This window comes from Arachis hypogaea, chromosome 9, assembly GCF_003086295.3.
Source record: "Arachis hypogaea cultivar Tifrunner chromosome 9, arahy.Tifrunner.gnm2.J5K5, whole genome shotgun sequence".
Lineage (NCBI taxonomy): Eukaryota > Viridiplantae > Streptophyta > Magnoliopsida > Fabales > Fabaceae > Arachis > Arachis hypogaea.
The window spans coordinates 108,777,102-108,798,107 of NC_092044.1; the positions used below are offsets into that span (position 1 = coordinate 108,777,102).

Consider the following 21,006-nt stretch of genomic DNA (forward strand, 5'->3'; position numbering starts at 1 on the left):
ACGGTACTCAAGGAGAGCGGGAACAGTTATTCAAGAATTAACGCACATGGAAGTTATATCTAAATTTGATTAAAGACTTCTATAAATACATGAAAGATCGAAGGAACAAAGGTTAGAATCTTTTCAGAGAAAACACTCACACTCACTCACATCCCCAGCGACTTTCTGAGTCAGTCAAGAGTCTTTTTCTTTGAAGGGTTCCTTCCATGTCTTTACTTTTCATTTAAATTCTCTGCAACTTTCTGATGGTTATCAGTAGCTAAAAGAAGAAGGGGTTGAATCTTAGCCCACTTTTTGTTGAGAGTTATTTTTTGCCCTTTGAAAAAGCTTCAGGAGATTTTTTTTCTTTTTGTCTCGTAACTAGTCAAAAGACATTTTCTTTTTATCTCGTAATTAGTCAGGAGATATTTTTTAATTTTGTCTCCTATGCAACAGAATCAGAAATAGAGTAGAAGAGAGAGAGAGAGAGAGAAAATCACACCAAGAAGTATCCTGGTTCAGCTGCTAAGTGCAATGCAGCCTACATCCAGTCTCTATCACAACAATGATGGAATTTCACTATAATCATCTTGATTACATACACCAATTCTCCCTAGGAACTACCCTTCCTATCTGGGATAAGTCCAGAATCTATCCTCAATCCTGAACTTTACTTTGTCACCTACCAAGTTTTCAACTGCAAAGTGCTAACCCAACTTGCAAGGAGATTCCCACAGAATCATGATACACAACACAGATGTACAAAGGACCTCTAGAACATCTATGACTTTTTCTTTAATTTTGTACACTATATCTTTTTCTACTCATTGGCTTTTTCTTACAAACCTCATACTGTTTATCTTTTTTACCATGAGGCTCAGATAGACAAAACTAAAGAAAATACAAAATGGAACACATTGAAGGAGAAGAATTTCTGTTAGCTTGGGTAGCTATGAGAACTCTGTGCTTTCACTCCTTATCTCAATCCTTGGCCGTTCACCCTTATTATAGAAGGGGAAGCTTCCAAGGTTGAAACGGTTCAACCGAGCTAACTTTTTCTTCTTAACATTAAAACCGGTTCGGACAGAGAGAGGAGAGAGGGAAATCGAAAGCAAAACCAACAAGAAATTACCTCTCTCTCATCCCTTCTCATCAAGTTTCATCAATCTGAGTCTTCCATCTTGACTTGGTCCCCAAGAAGGATTTCAGACCCTTGATGAACACTTGATCCTTGACAGATCTATCTGCTCCACTTTTGCTTCCTCCTCCACGTAGCTACAGTAGTTACCTTCTGTGATGGATGAACAAATAGTAGAAATGAGCCATACCACATGGATCTTCTTCTCTGACCGAATTGGATTGCTACCATTTTTAGGTATGAAAATCTTGAGACTTCTTCACTACATCTTGCCATTAGTGGTAAAGATCTCAACCATGCCATACTGTAGATCTTCTTTTTGCAAGGGTCATCATCACCTTGGCCTCTTGCTTGTGCATAGATTCTGTTTCATTCTTCTGATTACTTGCTTCTACAATCTTCTTTCCTGACAGATGAAGTGACCGAAACATAGAGAGAGAATAGAGAGAAGAGAGAAAAGAGCTTTCAATGGAAGTAAAGAAAGAAATTAAAATGAGTTAAATTTCCACTTTTCAAACCCCCATGCCTAGTAACGTGTGTGGCAATAAAAGCAATCAAATCAATTTCAACTTTCTCTTTCCTGTTACCAATGCAATTAAATCAAGTTAATTTAAATTTGAATTCCATCAAAGAGGGGAGTGGGTAACCGAGGAAAGCATGCATCATTGCTTTCTTTCTTCTTCCAATTTTGGACCATGCCTTGTTGGTCTTTTAACAAAGATTAATTGGGCTTGCTCAATAATTTTCTGGCCCAACCAACATATGAATAATTCAGCCATATGTCATGTAGAATTTTTGTGCAAGACTGAATATATTTTCTTAACATATTTGGGCCTTAAATTGCTTTATGCCCAATTACCAAAATCTGCACACAAAACAGAAATTATTAACCAAATAATTTGAAGCTTTAAAATCAAATTAATAATTTCTAATATTTTTAACAATGTTTGATCATCATAAGAATTTGAAATTTTCCAAACTCAACAATCTCCCTCTTGATGACAAACATTATTAAAAATTAAATTGAAAAAGGGTAAGGATTAAGAGTACTCCCTTAAAGATTTGAATCCTCCCCCTTTCCATTTGTTACAAAGCTCCCCCTTAATATGTGCTATTTTATTAGTGGGAGCATTACCTGTAATAAGCTTAATACATTCCAAAATGTATTCAACATATGGTATATTAAAAAGTGTTGAACACTTTGATTTTTGAGCAGATGTATTAAGATATCAAAACTTGATTTGTTATCTTTTAGATAACTTTCTGCTCACAGAATTAAACATAAAGTATGACTGAGTACTTTTCAAAGTACATTGCAACCAAGACTCAACATACTTTAACTCAACATTGTCAAAACATATAATTCCTGTTAAAAAATATTTCCTGTCAAACCATTCAACCAAACAAGAATATCCAGCAACATAAAGTTCATCCCACAAATTAAATTAAACAAAATTGGCAAGTAATAATCATCAGCAATAAACATCAGAAACTGAAAGCAGAGTATTAGAGCAATAAAGAGAGTATTAGAGCAATAAATAACAGATTAGCCCCTTTTTCTATTTTTCTCCCCCTTTTGTCATCAAGAGGGGAACCTACAAAATAGTTAGAAAAACATCATGATGAATATGCATAATGTTTGTTTAATAAACGAAACAAAGGAGTTCAAAGTAGCCGAGTACAATCATCCATCAACAACCAGTTAAAAAAACAGTACTAAATGCAAGGAGCAAAGAACTAGAAATTGTCCAAAAGAGTGGGCAGCAGTGAGCCTAATCAGTTAGGCATCAGAAAAATTCACACCAGAGTCGAAGAGATCATCATCTTTGTCGGAGTGAGCCATGTCCTTTTCAAAGCTCTTAAGCAGCAGGTTAATCCTTTCATTACACTTTTTCCAGGCCTTTTCATTTTCGTAGGCCTGCTTGTGAGCTTCTTTAGAAGAGCGCACCATCAAATTGGACATATTTGAAAGCTCATTTAGAACGTCCTTGATTGATTCAGCAAGCTTGGATGGCTCAGGAGGACGACTTTCAAGATCACTATCTGATGACATGGTGTGCATGGAGCTTTTTCCCTTATTTCCTTTCATGTTTCCAGAAACTCCGCCTCCTTTGATGGTAGACACCCTGTTTTCTACAGGCTCATTCATTAAATCAACAATGAAATATTCAAAAACACATGTCAGAAAAATACCATAAGGCAGATTTACCTTTTTATCAATGCGAACACACTCCCACATGTGTCGCACTATTAAGTATGCAAAGGAAATAGATGAGGAAGTAAGAATAGCAAAGAGAACTACGGTATCACAAACTGTTTCTCTCTGATAGGAACCACTTTGTGGCATCAGAATGTTGTTGATAATGTGGTGAAGTAGTGCTCTCACTGGACCAAGAGTCTTATGAGTCAGAACAGTCCCATCAAGTGCAAAGAAATTTTCATAGACTTGAGTTAGGGCAATCTGATAAGAAATTTCAACTTGAGAGTCCCACTTTCTGACATATATGCTGTGGCTCCTTCATCTGTATACCCTAAGGCAGCACTAATCGTTTCTCTGTTCAAAGTCAGATGCACCTTCTTGACATAAGAATGGATCGCTCCATCATGATACATCATGTTCGCGTAAAACTCGCAAACTAGATTTGGATAAACTGACTTTTGAATCTTAAATAGTGGAGTCCACTTGAGATAGTCAAAAAGAGCAGTGAAGTCAATTTCTTTTGCATTCAGAGTCTCCAAATTCACTATGTGAGAGGCACATAGATGGCGGTTAACAAGAACTTGAGAATGAAACTCGTAGGCAGCGCAAGAGGTGAACCAAGCCAGATAAAAGTGAGAGTGATTCTTATCGAACTTATTTTTGAAGTCTAGAGAATCCAAGTTTGATGGTTCTCTAGTGCTGTGAAGAATGTATCCCTTCGAACACTGAGAGCTTCGGCCAAATGGATGAGGAGTTGATCGCCGTGGGGGTGAAGGAGGTGGAGAGGATTGTGACACTTCTTCTTTTTCGGCCATAGGTCCTTTCTCTTTTCCAATTTTCTTGCGTGAGGAGGTACATTGATGAATGACTTTCTTTCTCGTGGCTTCGGTTGAATGTGAAGAGGGGGATGGTGAAGAAGATGAGACAAAATGTATACGAATATGGGTGTGAGTTTGGAGGAGTAGAAGAGGATGGAAGAATTTTGAAGGAAGGGGTTTGGTTACTTCTTCTTGTAGTCAACTTCTTTCTCATGATGAAGGTGGAAGAAGTATAGAGTGAGAAGATGAAGAGAAGACCGAAGAGATAAGTGTGGAGAGAGGTTACAACCGCATTAAATACTGAGTACAGAGAGGCTTATTAGAATAATGGTCATTTAATGGAGCGGTTATCATAAAAAAAAATTTTAAAATTAAAAAAGTAACTGAAAGATCTTTTCCTTGAATCAAGGGAGAGAGTAAGGGAAAAAATTTTGATTTGACATGAACTCCCCCTTAAAACTGAAAATAGGCGAGAGTCAAGGAGTAAGTCCAAAGGAGTTTGGTAGGCCTTATGTTCAGTAATGCCTGTGATCAGTCTCCCCCTGTTTCTTGACTTGTTCACTACCTTCCCAGATTTGTCTCCTTATTTCCTACAAGACAAAAATCAAACAAAATTATCAAAATCACAAATTTTAAACAAAACTTAAATCCAACATACCCAAATTGTTCCTTAATAAACAGAACCTATCTTCACACAGAGGTTTAGTGAATATATCAGCGAGTTATTCTTTGGATTTCACAAATTGAATATCAATAGTACCTTTTTGCATATGTTCTCTAATAAAATGATATCTAACTTCAATGTGCTTAGTTCTAGAGTGCAGAACAGGATTTTTAGAAATGTTTATTGCACTCATATTGTCACAGAATAAAAGTATACTATTAATTTTCAATTTATAATCCTCTAACTGATTTTTTAACCAATATATGAAAATTGATCAAGTAATTATTTGTGAAAATTTGTACAATATATGAAATTGATCAAGTAATTATTTGGGGTCAGTTTCAAATTGATCAAGCCATTGAAGATCAGTTTCGACAAAGAAGAGCTATTGAAGTGGATGGATCAAGAATTGACAAGAGTTTGGTGATGGAGAAAATGAGAGAATATCAACCGCAACAGGCTCGATGTAGTTATTTTGGTCGAAGCCATGTTAGAAATACCATCTTTTTGAGATCGAATTGATGATAACCAAAATGGTCGACAGTTGCATCGTGTTCCTTCTACTTCAACTGATCGAGGTAAAGCAGTTGAAACTCCATTCCTAAAAATGGATTAACTATGTCGCGAAAAATTTTGAGGAAGAAGATGAAGAAATAACTGGTACCGCTCTCGAAAATATTAAATAATAGTAAGTATTTATATTTTCTTCCTTCTAGTCAAAAAATAAAATATTTAGGGGGCATTTGTTATATCGAAAATAATATTTTCAATAAAGATTTTATTGAATTCTTTGACAAGCCAATATTCGACAAGTTAGACTTCGATCATTGCCATGTGCTAAAATATTAGAATCGATAAACCTCCAAATATATGTCAGAATTAACTTTGGATTGGAGCCAATAAAGTACTCCGTTAGGTACTTTCTATTAATCGATTGACGCAAATATAAAAATCGAAGAGGTAGACTCGACGGAGGTTAGCTGATCGAAGAAGAGGTTACTGGTGTTGAAAAAAGAAATGAAGATTAACTACATAGGATTCATCAAAGATGGTCAATCGATGAAGGAGAGGATTTTGATCGACTAGGACTCATAAAAAAAGAGTGAACCAGAACCATCGAAGAAGTAAAAAAGTTAATAAGTGAAGATGGTTAGTGGCAGTTACAGACGGCACTCAAGGAGAGCGGGAACAGTTATTCAGGGATTAACGCACGTGGAAGTTATATCTAAATTTGATTGAAGACTTCTATAAATACGTGAAAGATCGAAGGAACAAAGGTTGGAATCTTTTCAGAGAAAGCACTCACACTCACTCACATCTCGAGCGACTTTTTGAGTCAGAGTCTTTTTCTTTGAAGAGTTCCTTCCATATCTTTACTTTTCATTTAAATTCCCTGTAACTTTCTTTGCATGCAATTTATCTTTCTTGTAATGTCCTTTCCTTTCCTTTAAATTCAGCAACTTTTATCCTTTCCAGTCTTTACCTTTCAATTTGTACTTTATTTTTTCAAATACTTTTCCTTTATTTAATTAGATTTTCCTTTTATTCAAGACATTTAAATTTTATTATTCACTTTAAATTTTTGCAAAGCTTGGTTCTTTCTTCTTGTTCATTGTCAAAGGCATGAATTTTGATGCAAAATAAAACTGGTACTCAGAAGAGAAATGAGTTTCGCTCCCAGACCATTAGATATGGAACCACCTTCGATTTGCAAAAAAAAATCGAATGTTTGTTGGGACAACTAGGTCCTTATTATTCTTAAATGAGATATCTAAATCCCTATTAAATCCAAACTGAGACCATCAATCTTAATTTCAACACATGTTACTTCATGCTTGGTTTTCAGGCTTCATTTTTGTATTAGGCTGCTAATTTGGGGACCTTTGGAGCTCCCTTGTTCACAGATTGGACGGTGATTCCATAAACAACCCTATAATTGCATCCATTGTCAACTAGTGATAACCAAGTCATCAAGTTTTGGGTTTAAGTTTTGTAATGGAGAAATAGCAGCAACTGCATATACTTGCGGGACAAACTAGTGCAATATAAAGTTTTATAACATTTATCCAAATTGACCAATGTCAATAGGTTCCCTGCCCTTGCATGCATGCATCCAAGGTTTAGTGGTGCTTCAGAATGTACAATTACATCTATTTTATCTTAATTTGTCTCTAATATTATTAACAGCTTTGACAGATAATTATATCTTGCTAATAGCACATAAAAAATTGTGAAATCGTGAAATCTTAGAAGAACTCAAAGGGAATTGGATTGATGATGATATGCGTTGTACGTCCGATCAATTTCACCTATCCATTTAGATTCTGATTTTAGGCACATCACTTTATTCTTTAGTTTGAAGATAATTCTACAACTTCCTTCCAAATCAACACCCTACCACCTTCACTTACACTACAAGATGTTAATTCATTGCAAAAGTTCTTTCTTGCAAGCAAGACCAATTCAACATCTAAAATTTCCCACCACATAAAAAACAACTATCCTTGAATTCATTTGCATATGTATAATATATCAAGAATTCAGTATCAAGTCTTCCTTCACTAACATAGCAATCTAATTGCATTTCCAAGGGTTCGAAGTTTCAAAACCTATTTAGCAACAACTAAGGAATGAAGAATAAATTGATTCGACGGATCAAAAAATTGTTTTCATGTTCTGGTAATCATCATGTTCTCCCATCCTAGCTTCCATACCTTATTCCAGTTTGTTATTCATTGTTTCTCCTTTTTTCGTAGACTTGTATATTGTTTCATCAGTATATATTAATAGAACGTCATTTTTATAAATACCAGATGATAACTTGAATTTCTTCAAACGGCGCAAGTTAACTTGGGACTGCTTAATTTTAATATAGTGACCTAAAAATTGATAAAGCATACGAAATTAAAGACTATAATATTTACGCTTTTTATTTTTTGCGTGTTGAAATGCAGCTGATATCTTCTAATAATGTGGATATTTGGTGGTTTTTTTTGTTTGGATATCACTTATTTTTTTTCTTTTAATTTACAAATTTGAGAGTTAGATTTGATTTTTTTTATTTTAAAATTTTTAAATATATAAATTTGAGGGTTAGATTTGTACTTTAACATTGAAAATATTTAAAAACATGCAAATCAGACTTTCCAATTTACTTTACATCGAACAAAATTTTATTTCATTACAAATTAAACCTTTTAATTTGTATACTATGAAAATTTGATCTTCAATTTTAAAAAATCTGAGAGTCTTATTTATTTATTTTGAAATAAATAATTAAAATTCATATAAGAAAACAATATCAATTAACTATGATACTGGATTATACATAATTTTTTTTATTACTAAAAAAATTAGCCTAATATTTACATGTAGAATGAACCACAACTTTTTCTGAATTCTGAATCTTTTCTATACCATTTTATTCTCCTTGGTCTTATTTTATATCAAGTGTTTTAAAGCACATCATTGTTCTGAAAAATTTTTGCTTTAACAAGCACCCAAATAATTCTGTATTCAAATTCTAAATGTTAGTGGCAATGGATTGTGGTAGTGTGTAAGCCAAGTTCTCCAAACCATGAAGCTTCTGTGGATGTGCGTGAGGAATATGCTAATGCATTCCGTACGGAATCATACATAGAGTTTTGGACACGTGTCCTTGCATATCCCAAAGCCCAAAACTCCTCAGCTCTTCGACTTCGGCCCGTCTCCCCTCTTACCGTCTGTTTGCTGAGCACCTCTTGGATCCTGATCAGCCCACTGTTACATGGGCGTAAACAAAGTCCAAAATAGGCCCACTATCCATGCTCTTTTGTCGACTACTTTGCCCATACTTCCAACGCCTCCCTACTTTGCAGTCAATTATTGACATTGTGTAACACCCTACCATACAGAGTCTTATGCTTAAGTCATAATTCAGAGATAGCAAGGTATTACGACTTCTAAAATAAAAATTTAGTACGTATAATAGTATGAATGATTGATTATAACTAGGAGCCTTTGTAGAAAAAGGGGTAAACAAAAATCGCAACTCGAAAGCGCAACACTCCGATCGATACCGTAACGAACAAGGGATAAATCAACGCGAGATTATATATATACAAAGGAGTGTCAAAAACAGGAATATCAAGACTCAAAATCCGGCTGCGAAGATAACCGGTCCGAGCATAGCAATATATACATATGATAAAATAAGGAAAACCCCAAAGGAAACCCAAAGGGACACAAATACATAAAACCTATTCTCCAAAATCTCCCATAAGAGGAGCCATCTCAGTTTTGTATTATTTAATGGAGATAAAAGTATCTAAGCAAAACATATAAACCAAAACATAGTCCCGAGAACAAAGGATCTTCGCTAATCCAGAAGTCTCCAGCAGGCCTCAGCGAAAAACCTCACGTCCTGCATCTGAAAACCACAAAATCCGCATGGGTGAGAACCAGAGGTCCCCAGCATGGTAACAACTTCCACATATATAATACATAATAATAGAAAAAAGCTGAAGGCAATCCTAGAACTTCCTCCAGATAATTCAAAGCTTATAAACAAGCTAAACCATAAAGGGCATATGACTAAAGATCCTTCAGTCTAACTAATACTTCCCTTTCCAATTCCTTCAGACCTCCCAACCACCAGCAGGAGTATAATGTAGCAAACACAGTTATATCAAACAAGGAATATACAAATAGGAACAAATAAGGCATTTAGACAATTAGCAAGTAATATGCAGTCAAATAGGCAATCTCAAACAATTCATATAGTATGCATATGATGAATGCCTGTCCCTAGTGGCTGATGATATCATCTGTCGGTTATAGAGCCAACCCGACAAGTCCTGGTAGCTAACCATTGGACTGTCCCTCTGTCGTGCATCCCCAACTCGAGTTATACTCATCATAAACTTGATCATAATCATGATCTATATCCATCACCTTCACTGGTGAATATTTACGGGGGCGAGCTCATCCGGGGCTTTCACAGTGCCCGACCACCCTTACGACATAGGGTCAAAAGAGCTTCGAGTCTCGACTTAGAGCACGTGGTGGCTAGCCACTGCTTCCTTCCAGGGAAACTCTCATCTCCAACAGTGGAAGTGCAACATTCACAATTCATTCAACAGCATATATGCATTTATACATAGCCATAATCATGGCTCCACCGTAACACGGCAATATTCTAGCCATCCGGCTCACGGTTAAATCCATAACCAGCCATTTCATTAACAATTACGGCCTTTCGGCCCATGGCATAACAAGCACTTCCACCACCATCCTCCGCCTCTCACATAATCATCTTTGATCCTCATTGATCATTCATTTTTCCCTTGCTTCACTCGCAAGTTACCACATCCCCTAGCTCCTTTTCTAATAGCTAGGCATTTCATAATGATTTAAGACATAAGTGGTGAGATCGGAGGCTTAGAAGTATGAGATTTGGCTATTAAAACTCAAAAATCAACTTTGAGATGAAGACAAGGCCACGCGTACGCGCACTCCACGCCCACGAGTGGATGGCCACAAAACTCATCGACGTGTATGCGTCATATATGCTAACGCGTGGAAGATGGCTGGGCATTGGGTGCAGCACATCGGCGCGCCCGTGCACACCACGCGCACGCGTGGATGGCGCTTTTCTGAAAGAACGGCGCGTACGCGCCAAGTGTGCCTACGTGCGAGGGGTCATTTTGTTAAAAATTTTCTAAGTTAAAATCTGCAGAATTCACATATTCAACCCCCAATCTTCCAACGGACATAACTTTCTCATTTTAAATCATTTTTCACCCGTTCTTCAAACGGCATGGACATCGCGGATCCAATTTCATTTCTAAACAAATTTGGCACAAAACGGAGATCCGTAGTCCAAGTTATATTCCATCAAAGTATGCCCAAAACCATGTTTTTCATACAAAATCACAAAGTGCCATTTTCAAAACAAGCCATTTTCAACTCTTTTCAAAATCAATCAAAACATGCCAATTTCATCCCTTTTCTTTGAAATCAATCAAAATATATCAATTTCAACATCAAGCCTCCTCAACTCACACATTGACACTTTACCACAATTCACAAAAATCACTATCCCATCATTTTAACCCACTTCACCCAAGTGGCTCAAACTCAAACACATTGACATATCATATACTCTTTCTCATGCCCATTTTCAACAACACCAATTCCAATTAACCATCATTGTACATAATCAATATCATACTCACCATCAACATGGTTTCACCCACAATTCAACCATAATCAATCATCAAGTACATATCACAACATGCATATTTCTCATACATCATACCATCAAGGCATCAATAATCATCATCACATATATGACCACATCATATATATCAACCATTCAACAACATCAACAATTCAATGCATATCTTAGGGCATCTAGCCTAAGTATTTCCTACTACATTACATATTAGATACGAGAAACCGAGACCATACCTTAGCCGATTTCCCAAGCTCAACCGGAGCACTTCCAAACCACTTTTTCCTCAAACTCTCAAGGCCTCAATACCTCCAAGAATAGATTTTTCACCACCAAATCCCTTTTCAAGCTTTTCAAAGTCACCAATCAAGCTCCAACATTCACACATACACAACCTAAGCCACAATCATCACACCCATACACAACATCTCAAAACCCAAACATCATAGAACCACAAATTACACTAGGGTTGAGAATCTTACCACACCCAAGATCTAAGGAGACAAGATTAACCTTCTCCTTCAAGAGAGTTGGGTCTTATAATATCAAAGAGCCCAAAATCTCAACATTTTTGCTCATGAAACTCGAAAATAAGGCTGGACATTCGAAGAGAAAAACGTGGCTTACCTCAAGATTGATTGTATGGGTTTTGTAGAGCTCTTCGCGGTGAACACGTGGCCGCAAACAGTGCGGCAATCGGAGCTCTAGATCAAAAGTTATGGTGGTTTGACGATCAACCAAGGGAGAGAACTTGAGAGAGTGTTCTTCCCTTCCTCTCCACCATTTCAGTGTGTATGTGTGTTTAATGAGGAGAGAGAGTGCTGAAAACTAGGATTTTTGTTTTGTTTAGTTAGGCCAAGGGCCCACTTTGGGTCCGGTTGGCCCAATTTGGCCCGTTGGTCCAATTTTGGTCCGAATTCTATAAAATTAGTACCAAAATTCTCGTCTCAATCTCCTCTATCACATTTAGCCATAAAAATCACATTTTGGGCTTTCTAGAATAAATTATCATTTATGGGTTAATTAGCCGTTAATTAACCGGGTTTTACATTCTACCTACCTAATTGGGAATTTCGCCCACAAAATTCAAATGTAATTACCTGAGAATAAATGCGGATAATCCGTTCGCATCTCCGACTCAAGTTCCCAAGTGTGTTCCTCAACACCAGCTCGACTCCATGCTACTTTGACTAATGAAACCTCCTTTCCACGCAACCGTTTTATACTAGTATCATCAATTCTAACTGGAGCCACTGGAAGCGTCAAATCTTCCCTTAACTGAACCGACTCAGGTTCTAACACATGGCTAGCATCAGGAGTGTACTTCCGAAGCTGCGACACGTGAAACACGTCGTGCAGGTTCAAAAGATGAGGTGGTAGAGCCATCTGATACGCCATCGGTCCAACCCTCTCCAGGATTTGAAATGGACCAATGTATCGAGGATTCAACTTCTTTGCTTTAATCGCCCTACCTACTCCCATAGTCGGAGTAACCTTAAGGAAAACATGGTCTCCTTCCTCAAATTCTAAGGGTTTCACCTCTGATCGGCGTAACTCTTTTGACGACTCTGCGCCGTAAGCATCCTATCACGGATTTTCTTGACTTGTTCAGTTGTCTCAACTATCATCTCCGGTCCCAACAAGCCTTTCTCTCCAGCTTCATACCAACATAGCGGAGATTGACATTTCCTCCCATACAAGGCCTCATACGGAGCCATTCCGATGCTCGCATGATAACTATTATTGTATGCAAACTCCACTAATGGCATATACCGATCCCAACTCGCCGATTGGTCCAAAACACAAGCTCTCAACATATCCTCTAGTGTTTGGATCGTCCTCTCGGATTGACCATCTATTTGAGGATGGTAAGCCGTGCTCAAGCTTAATCGGGTTCCAAAAGCTTTCTGAAATGCACCCCAAAACCTTGAAGTGAAACGAGGATCTCTATCAGAGATTATATTAGCAGGTACACCATGAAGTCTCACAATCTCCTCTATGTATAACCGTGCTAGCTCCTCAAGGGTGTAAGTCATCCAAATGGGTAAAAAGTGAGCTGACTTCGTCAGTCGGTCCACAATCACCCAGATAGCATCAAAACCAGCCCTAGTTCTTGGCAATCCTGACACAAAGTCCATTGTAATACTTTCCCACTTCCATTGTGGAATCTCTAAAGGTTGTAACATCTCGGAAGGTCTTTGATGTTCAATCTTTACCTTTTGACAAGTTAGGCACTTTGAAACATATTCCGCCACATCATTCTTCATACCCGGCCACCAGAACATCGCCTTTAGATCATGGTACATCTTAGTACTTCCCGGGTGAATGGAGAATCCGCTTTTGTGTGCCTCCTTTAAAATATCTTACCTCAAAGTGCCAACATCTGGCCCAATGATCCTACCTTTGAATCTCCATAACCCATCTTTCTCTTCTGACACTCTCCACTGTTTTTCTTGCTCAATGGCCGATAACACCTTCCATAACGCTTCATCATTTTGATGAGCCTTTAGGAGTTCGGACTTAAAATCACTTGAGATTTCTAATCGGCTCAAACACAAAGTTCCGGATACTTCTCGAGCACCAATTTTCAAACTCTCGAATCCTTTGAGCAACTTCTCCTCTTGAAGCATCATCCAAGCCGCATATAATGACTTCCGACTTAACGCATCCGCCACTACATTCGCCTTTCCCGGATGGTAATTCAGCTCAAAGTCGTAGTCCTTCAATAATTCCATCCACCTTCTCTGCCTCATATTAAGCTCTTTCTGATCAAAGAGGTACTTCAAGCTCTTATGATCAGAGAAAACTTGGAACTTAACCCCATAGAGGTAGTGCCTCCACAACTTTAGCGCAAACATGACCGCAGCAAGCTCCAAATCGTGCGTAGGATAATTAACTTCATGCGGTCTCAACTGTCGTGAGGCATACGCCACCACATTATGATGCTGCATCAGCACGCACCCTAGACCCTTTAATGAGGCATCACAGTACACCTCAAATGGCTCGTTCAGCTCAGGTAACACTAACACAGGTGCAGTGGTCAACTTTTCCTTCAATGTCTGAAAGCTCTCCTCGCACTCAAGAGTCCAAACAAACGGAGTGTCTTTGCGGGTTAACTTTGTCATTGGCAAAGCTATCTGTGAAAAGCCTTTGATAAACCTTCGGTAATAGCCAGCTAAGCCCAGAAAACTCCTTATCTCCGTTACGGTGGTTGGTTGCTTCCAATCCATCACAGCCTCCACCTTAGTTGGATCTACGGCTATTCCCTTCTTACTCACCACGTGGCCCAAAAACTTCACCTCACTCTTCCAAAACTCACACTTAGACAGTTTTGCATAGAGTTTCTTCTCCTTTAGAATCTGCAACACAGTCCTCAAGTGTTCCGTATGCTCTTCCTCAGTCTTGGAATAAATCAGTATCTCATCAATGAAGACAACAACGAATTTATCTAGAAACGGACAGAAAACTCTATTCATATAATCCATGAATACTGTTGGAGCGTTTGTCAACCCAAAAGACATTACAGTGTACTCGTAATGACCATAACGAGTCCTGAAAGCGGTTTTAGGGATATCCTCACCCCTCACCCTTATCTGGTGATAACTGGATCTCAAATCGATCTTGGAGAAAACCCCAGCTCCTTGTAACTGATCCATGAGATCATCAATTCTCGGCAATGGGTACTTATTCTTTATTGTAACCTTGTTCAGCTGCCTGTAATCCACATAGAGCCGCATACTCCCATCTTTCTTCTTTACCAGTAGCACTGGCGCACCCCACGAAGAGACACTTGGTCGTATAAAATTCTTATCCAACAAATCCTCTAACTGAGACTTTAGCTCGTCTATCTCTAACGGTGACATCCTATAAGGAGCGCTTGAGATTGGTCCCGCCCTGGGTACCAACTCAATAGCAAACTCAACCTCTCGGTTAGGTGGAAACTCATCAATATCATCGATAAACACTTCCGGAAACTCACACACAACCGAAATCTTCTCCAACCTTTGATCATCACCCGAAATGCCCGTGGTTAACAACAGGATACCCTGACATTCGATTCCAGAACAGTTCACCATCATCGAATTCAAGTAATAATTATTCACCACGACCGGCCTTTCTGTATCTTCCGACATAAAGTACACCGACTTTGTAGAACAATCAAGCAGGACATGGTTCTCGGATAACCAGTCCAATCCCAAGATAAGATCAAGATCAATCATCGGTAAGCAGATTAAATTATGAATAAAATCACGCTGCTTGAATCTAAAGGAAACTTTCGGGCATCCTAGCCTAATTACCATGGCTTCATGGGTAGCATTATACACTTTTAGGTCATAACCTAAAGTTACAATCTTCAATCCTAACTCATGGGCTTTCTGAAATGCAATGAATGAATGCGATGCTCCTGAATCAAATAAAGCATTTAAAGTTTGACTAGCCATTTCACAGTTACCTCGAATGAGTGTCTCAGATCCCTCGGCACCTATAGCTCAGGTGGTGAACACCCGACCAGTCTGTTGTGCTTTCCCAGCACCTTATTTCTGTTTCTCCGGACAACTTGCGGCTTTATGCCCCGCCTTTCCACAATTGTAGCACAAACCCCATCCAGCCTTGCATGGTGCTCCCGGATGGTGACTCCCACATCTAGTACAAGCTTGATCATTCTGAGGCTGCTTCCCAAACTTCTTCCCTTGGGAGTTGTTGTTGTTGGGCCAACTGAAAGAGCTTCCCCTCTTGAAAGGCAGACCTCTAGGTGCAAAGCTCTTCCCTCGGTTCTGTGGGAATGATCCTTTGTGACTCCCTTTCTCAGCGGTTGCCCTTTTTACACACTCTTCAGCAACACTACACTTGTTTACCAACTTGGAGAAAGTTCTGATCTCCATTGGTCACACTGAGCTGAAGATATCGCTCCGGAGTCCTCCTTCATACTTAACACACTTCCATTCCTCATATTCCACCGGAGTCCCTTGACACATACGAGAGAACCTGAACAGCTCTTCAAACTTGTCAGTATACTCTGATACGGACATGGTACCCTGTTTCAGCTGTAGTAACTCAAGTTCCTTACCCGTCCTGGCAGAAGTCAGAAAGTACTTCTTATAGAACTCCTCTTGGAAGACATCCCAGGTGATATAGTCATCACCCTGCTGCAGAAGATGTCGGATACCTTGCCCCCAATGCGACGCTTCACCAGTGAGCATATAGGTAGCGAACTCGACACGCTGTCCTTCAGGTACCACTTGTGCTTGCAGTGCTCGCTCTATAGCCTGAAACCATGTATCAGCCTCAGTCGGGCTAGCAGTTCCCTTGAACTTAAGCGGATTAACCTTCAAAAAGTTTGCCAGTGTCATCGGGCTCTGAACTCCACCTCCATCATTACCATGGTTGTTCATCTGTTGACCAAGAGGCTCAGCAGTGGCTTGCATAGCAGCAGCCATGTTCTCCAACGCAGTCATAAAGTTCACCGGGTCATTAGAGTTATTCTCTGGCGCACGAGCATTCGTACGACCTCTACCATGGCCTCTACCGCATCCACGAGGTGCCATCTGGTCGCTATACACACCCAACAATCGATATTAAGTTGATCAGTCTCAATATCGGAAGTCTAGTGCCTCAAAGTCCCAAATGCATGCTCATGAATGTTTATGCCAATTATATCAAGCAGATATACTAATAGCACATAACACACACACAGAGAATGCACAGAAGCATAGTCAGTCCATCCCTCAGGCTCTACAGGAACGAACTGCTCTGATACCATAATGTAACACCCTACCATACAGAGTCTTATGCTTAAGTCATAATTCAGAGATGACAAGGTATTACGACCTCTAAAATAAAAATTTAGTACGTATAATAGTATGAATGATTGATTATAACTAGGAGCCTTTGTAGAAAAAAGGGTAAACAAAAATCGCAACTCGAAAGCGCAACACTCCGATCGATAACGTAACGAACAAGGGATAAATCAACGCGAGATTATATATATACAAAGGAGTGTCAAAAGTAGGAATATCAAGACTCAAAATCTGGCTGCGAAGATAACCGATCCGAGCATAGCAATATATACATATGATAAAATAAGGAAAACCCCAAAGGAAACCTAAAGGGACACAAATACATAAAACCTATTCTCCAAAATCTCCCATAAGAGGAGCCATCTCAGTTTTGTATTATTTAATGGAGATAAAAGTATCTAAGCAAAACATATAAACCAAAACATAGTCCCGAGAACAAAGGATCTTCGCTAATCCAGAAGTCTCCAGCAGGCCTCAGCGAGAAACCTCACGTCCTGCATCTGAAAACCACAAAATCCGCATGGGTGAGAACCAGAGGTCCCCAGCATGGTAACAGCTTCCACATATATAATACATAATAATAGAGGAAAGCCGAAGGCAATCCTAGAACTTCCTCCAGATAATTCAAAGCTTATAAACAAGCTAAACCATAAAGGGCATATGACTAAAGATCTTTCAGTCTAACTAATACTTCACTTTCCAATTCCTTCAGACCTCCCAACCACCAACAGGAGTATAATATAGCAAACACAGTTATATCAAACAAGGAATATACAAATAGGAACAAATAAGGCATTTAGACAATTAGCAAGTAATATGCAGTCAAATAGGCAATCTCAAACAATTCATATAGTATGCATATGATGAATGCCTGTCCCTAGTGGCTGATGATATCATCTGTCGGTTATAGAGCCAACCCGACAAGTCCTGGTAGCTAACCATTGGACTGTCCCTCTGTCGCGTCTCCCCAACTCGAGTTATACTCATCATAAACTTGATCATAATCATAATCTATATCCATCACCTTCACTGGTGAATATTTACGGGGGCGAGCTCATCCGGGGCTTTCACAGTGCCCGGCCACCCTTACGACATAGGGTCAAAAGAGCTTCGAGTCTTGACCTGGAGCACGTGGTGGCTAGCCACTGCTTCCTCCCAGGGAAACTCTCATCTCCGATAATGGAAGTGCAACATTCACAATTCATTCAACATCATATATGCATTTATACATAGCCATAATCATGGCTCTGCCGTAACACGGCAATAATCTAGCCATCCGGCTCACGGTTAAATCCATAACCAGCCATTTCATTAACAATTACGGCCTTTCGGCACATGGCATAACAAGCACTTCCACCACCATCCTTCGCCTCTCACATAATCATCTTTGATCCTCATTATTCATTCATTTTTCCCTTGCTTCACTCGCAAGTTACCACATCCCCTAGCTCCTTTTCTAATAGCTAGGCAATTCATAATGATTTAAGACATAAGTGGTGAGATCAGAGGCTTAGAAGCATGAGATTCGGCTTTTAAAACTCAAAAATCAACTTTGAGATGCAGACAGGGCCACGCGTAGGTACACTCTACGCCCATGCGTGGATGGCCACAAAACTCATCGACGCGTATGCGTCATGCACGCTAACGCATGGATTGAAAATTAGCCAATTGACGCGCACACGTCAGCCACGCGTACGTGTGGGTGCTCTCGTGCCCTAGGCACAAATCTGGCACAATTCTGGCACAACTTTCTGGAAAATGGCTGGGGATTGGGTGCAGCACATCGGCGCGCCCGCGCACGCATGGATGGCGCTTTTCTAAAAGAATGGCGTGTATGCGCCAAGTGCGCCTACGCGCGAGGGGTCATTCTGTTAAAAATTTTCTAAGTTAAAATCTGCAGAATTCACATATTCAACCCCCAATCTTCCAACGGACATAACTTTCTCATTTTAAATCATTTTTCACCCGTTCTTCGAACGTCATGGACATCCCGGATCCAATTATATTTATAAACAGATTTGGCACAAAACGGAGATCCGTAGTCCAAGTTATGTTCCATCAAAGTATCCCTAAAACCATGTTTTTCATACAAAACCACAAAGTGCCATTTTCAAAACAAGCCATTTCCAAGCACAATCGGAGCACTTCCAAACCACTTTTTCCTCAAACTCTCAAGGCCTCAATACTTCCAAGAACATATTTTTTACCACCAAATCCCTTTTCAAGCTTTTCAAATTCACCAATCAAGCTCCAACATTCACACATACATAACCTAAGCCACAATCATCACACCCATACACAACATCTCAAAACCCAAACATCATAGAACCATAAATTACACTAGGGTTGAAAATCTTACCACATCCAAGGTCCAAAGAGACAAGATTAACATTCTCTTTCAAGAGAGTTGGGTGCTATAACATCAAAGAGCCCAAAATCTCAATATTTTTGCTCATGAAACTCAAAAACAAGGCTGGACATTCGAAGAGCAAAACGTGGCTTACCTTAAGATTGATTGTATGGGTTTTGTAGAGCTCTCCGCGGTGAACGCGTGGCTGCAAACAGTGTGGCAATCGGAGCCCTAGATCAAAAGTTATGGTGGTTTGAAGATCAACCAAGGGAGAGAACTTGAGAGAGTGTTCTTCCCTTTCTCTCCACCATTTCAGCGTGTGTGTGTGTTTAATGAGGAGAGAGAGTGCTGAAAACTAGGGTTTTGGTTTAGTTTAGTTGAGCCAAGGGCCCACTTTGGGTCCGGTTGGCCCGGTTTGGCCCGTTCGGTCCAATTTTGGTCCGAATTCTATAAAATTGGTACCAAAATTCTCGTCTCAATCTCCTCTATCACATTTAGCCATAAAAATCACATTTTGGGCTTTCTAGAATAAATTCTCATTTATGAGTTAATTAGCCATTAATTAATCGGGTTTTACACATTGATCGTGTACGGGTTAAGTATCAATCACTTAAAACCATTCTTCAATGTGTTGCAACTAATCAAGATCATAATACAACTACTTTATCATTAATAATGGCTCAATTAACAGAATTCTCCAACTCACTAAATCCGTTTTCCCAATCAAGCCCATCTTCATGTTTGGTTCGGGCGGCCCAATGCCAATACTCCGAATTGTCAAAACGGCTTGAGTCGAGCCGTGACAAAGTGAGAGCCAATCTGCAAATGATGGCTAGGCTAAAAGGCGGCTCCGCTTGTCTTCTGGTGGCTATAACGGCTTCACTCGTGGTGATTATTATTACTCATGGACTTGTTTTGCTTGTGGCTACACCTAGTTTAATAGGAACAATGGACTTGGTAAAAGTGGCTTCAGAAAGCAAGCTGAAGAAGGTCATGGCTCAACTCAATGCAGCCGCAAAAGGAACTTACATTGTGAACAAGGACTTGGAGACCACGGGTCGGCTTGTGGCTCGGCTCAATGATGAGCTGGAGTACATGAGGACAACAGTGAAGTTTCGGATTGAGAGGAAAGAGGATAAAATTCAAGCTGATGGAGAAGTGGTACGCCTGCTAAAGCAGAACCAATGTAATTTTAGTGATTAATTGAATGAATTGGAGGAGCATTTGTATTTATGTTTCATGACCATTAATAGAGCTAGAGACCTTGTGCTGAAAAAGATCATTCATTCTGCTTGATCTGCCACTAGTAACCTTTCATAATAATTATCAATTAATAAATTCTTTATATATTTAATACAATTTATTTTATAAATTTAGTTTCCCTCCATTATATTACTGAAAACTAATAATGTAAAATTTGTTTATTTAAACTGTGTTGTAGTTCACTGCATTAGGACATTTCTTTTAATTTGTGGAAGTAATATAACTTATAGATTGGTGTACAGGCAAGATGTCTCAATTCTTTTGGTATCGTGCTTGGCGACTATGTGAAACGCTAACTCCTTTGGTTCCTGTTCCGAGGGTTACCTGAAACTGTAGGTCGATCTCGGACGAGATTTTCTGTACTGGTTGGAGCTATTGTGTCCGACTTGTTGGACTGACTGTACTGCTGATCCTTAGTCACCGGAGGGTGGGGGGTACCTACAAGAGACTCCGATGCTTAAGTTAGCATGGGTATTAAACAGGTTTTATGTAGAATCAGAGTATGAGTTATACCTGGGTGCTCCAGTGTATTTATAGTGTTCAGACGTGACCTTTGTTGGATAAGATAAGTTAGTTATCTTA

General features: G+C 39.2%; 1 protein-coding gene across 1 annotated transcript; it reads left to right on the forward strand.

Annotated features, from left to right (window-relative positions):
* The first annotated feature begins 19,836 nt into the window (after positions 1-19,836).
* On the forward strand, positions 19,837-20,752 carry LOC112709484 (UPF0496 protein At3g49070-like). Its single transcript, XM_029289054.1, has 2 exons — positions 19,837-20,347; positions 20,667-20,752. Exons 1-2 carry the CDS (start codon positions 19,837-19,839, stop codon positions 20,750-20,752), a joined length of 597 nt encoding a protein of 198 aa, XP_029144887.1.
* Positions 20,753-21,006: the final 254 nt, after the last annotated feature.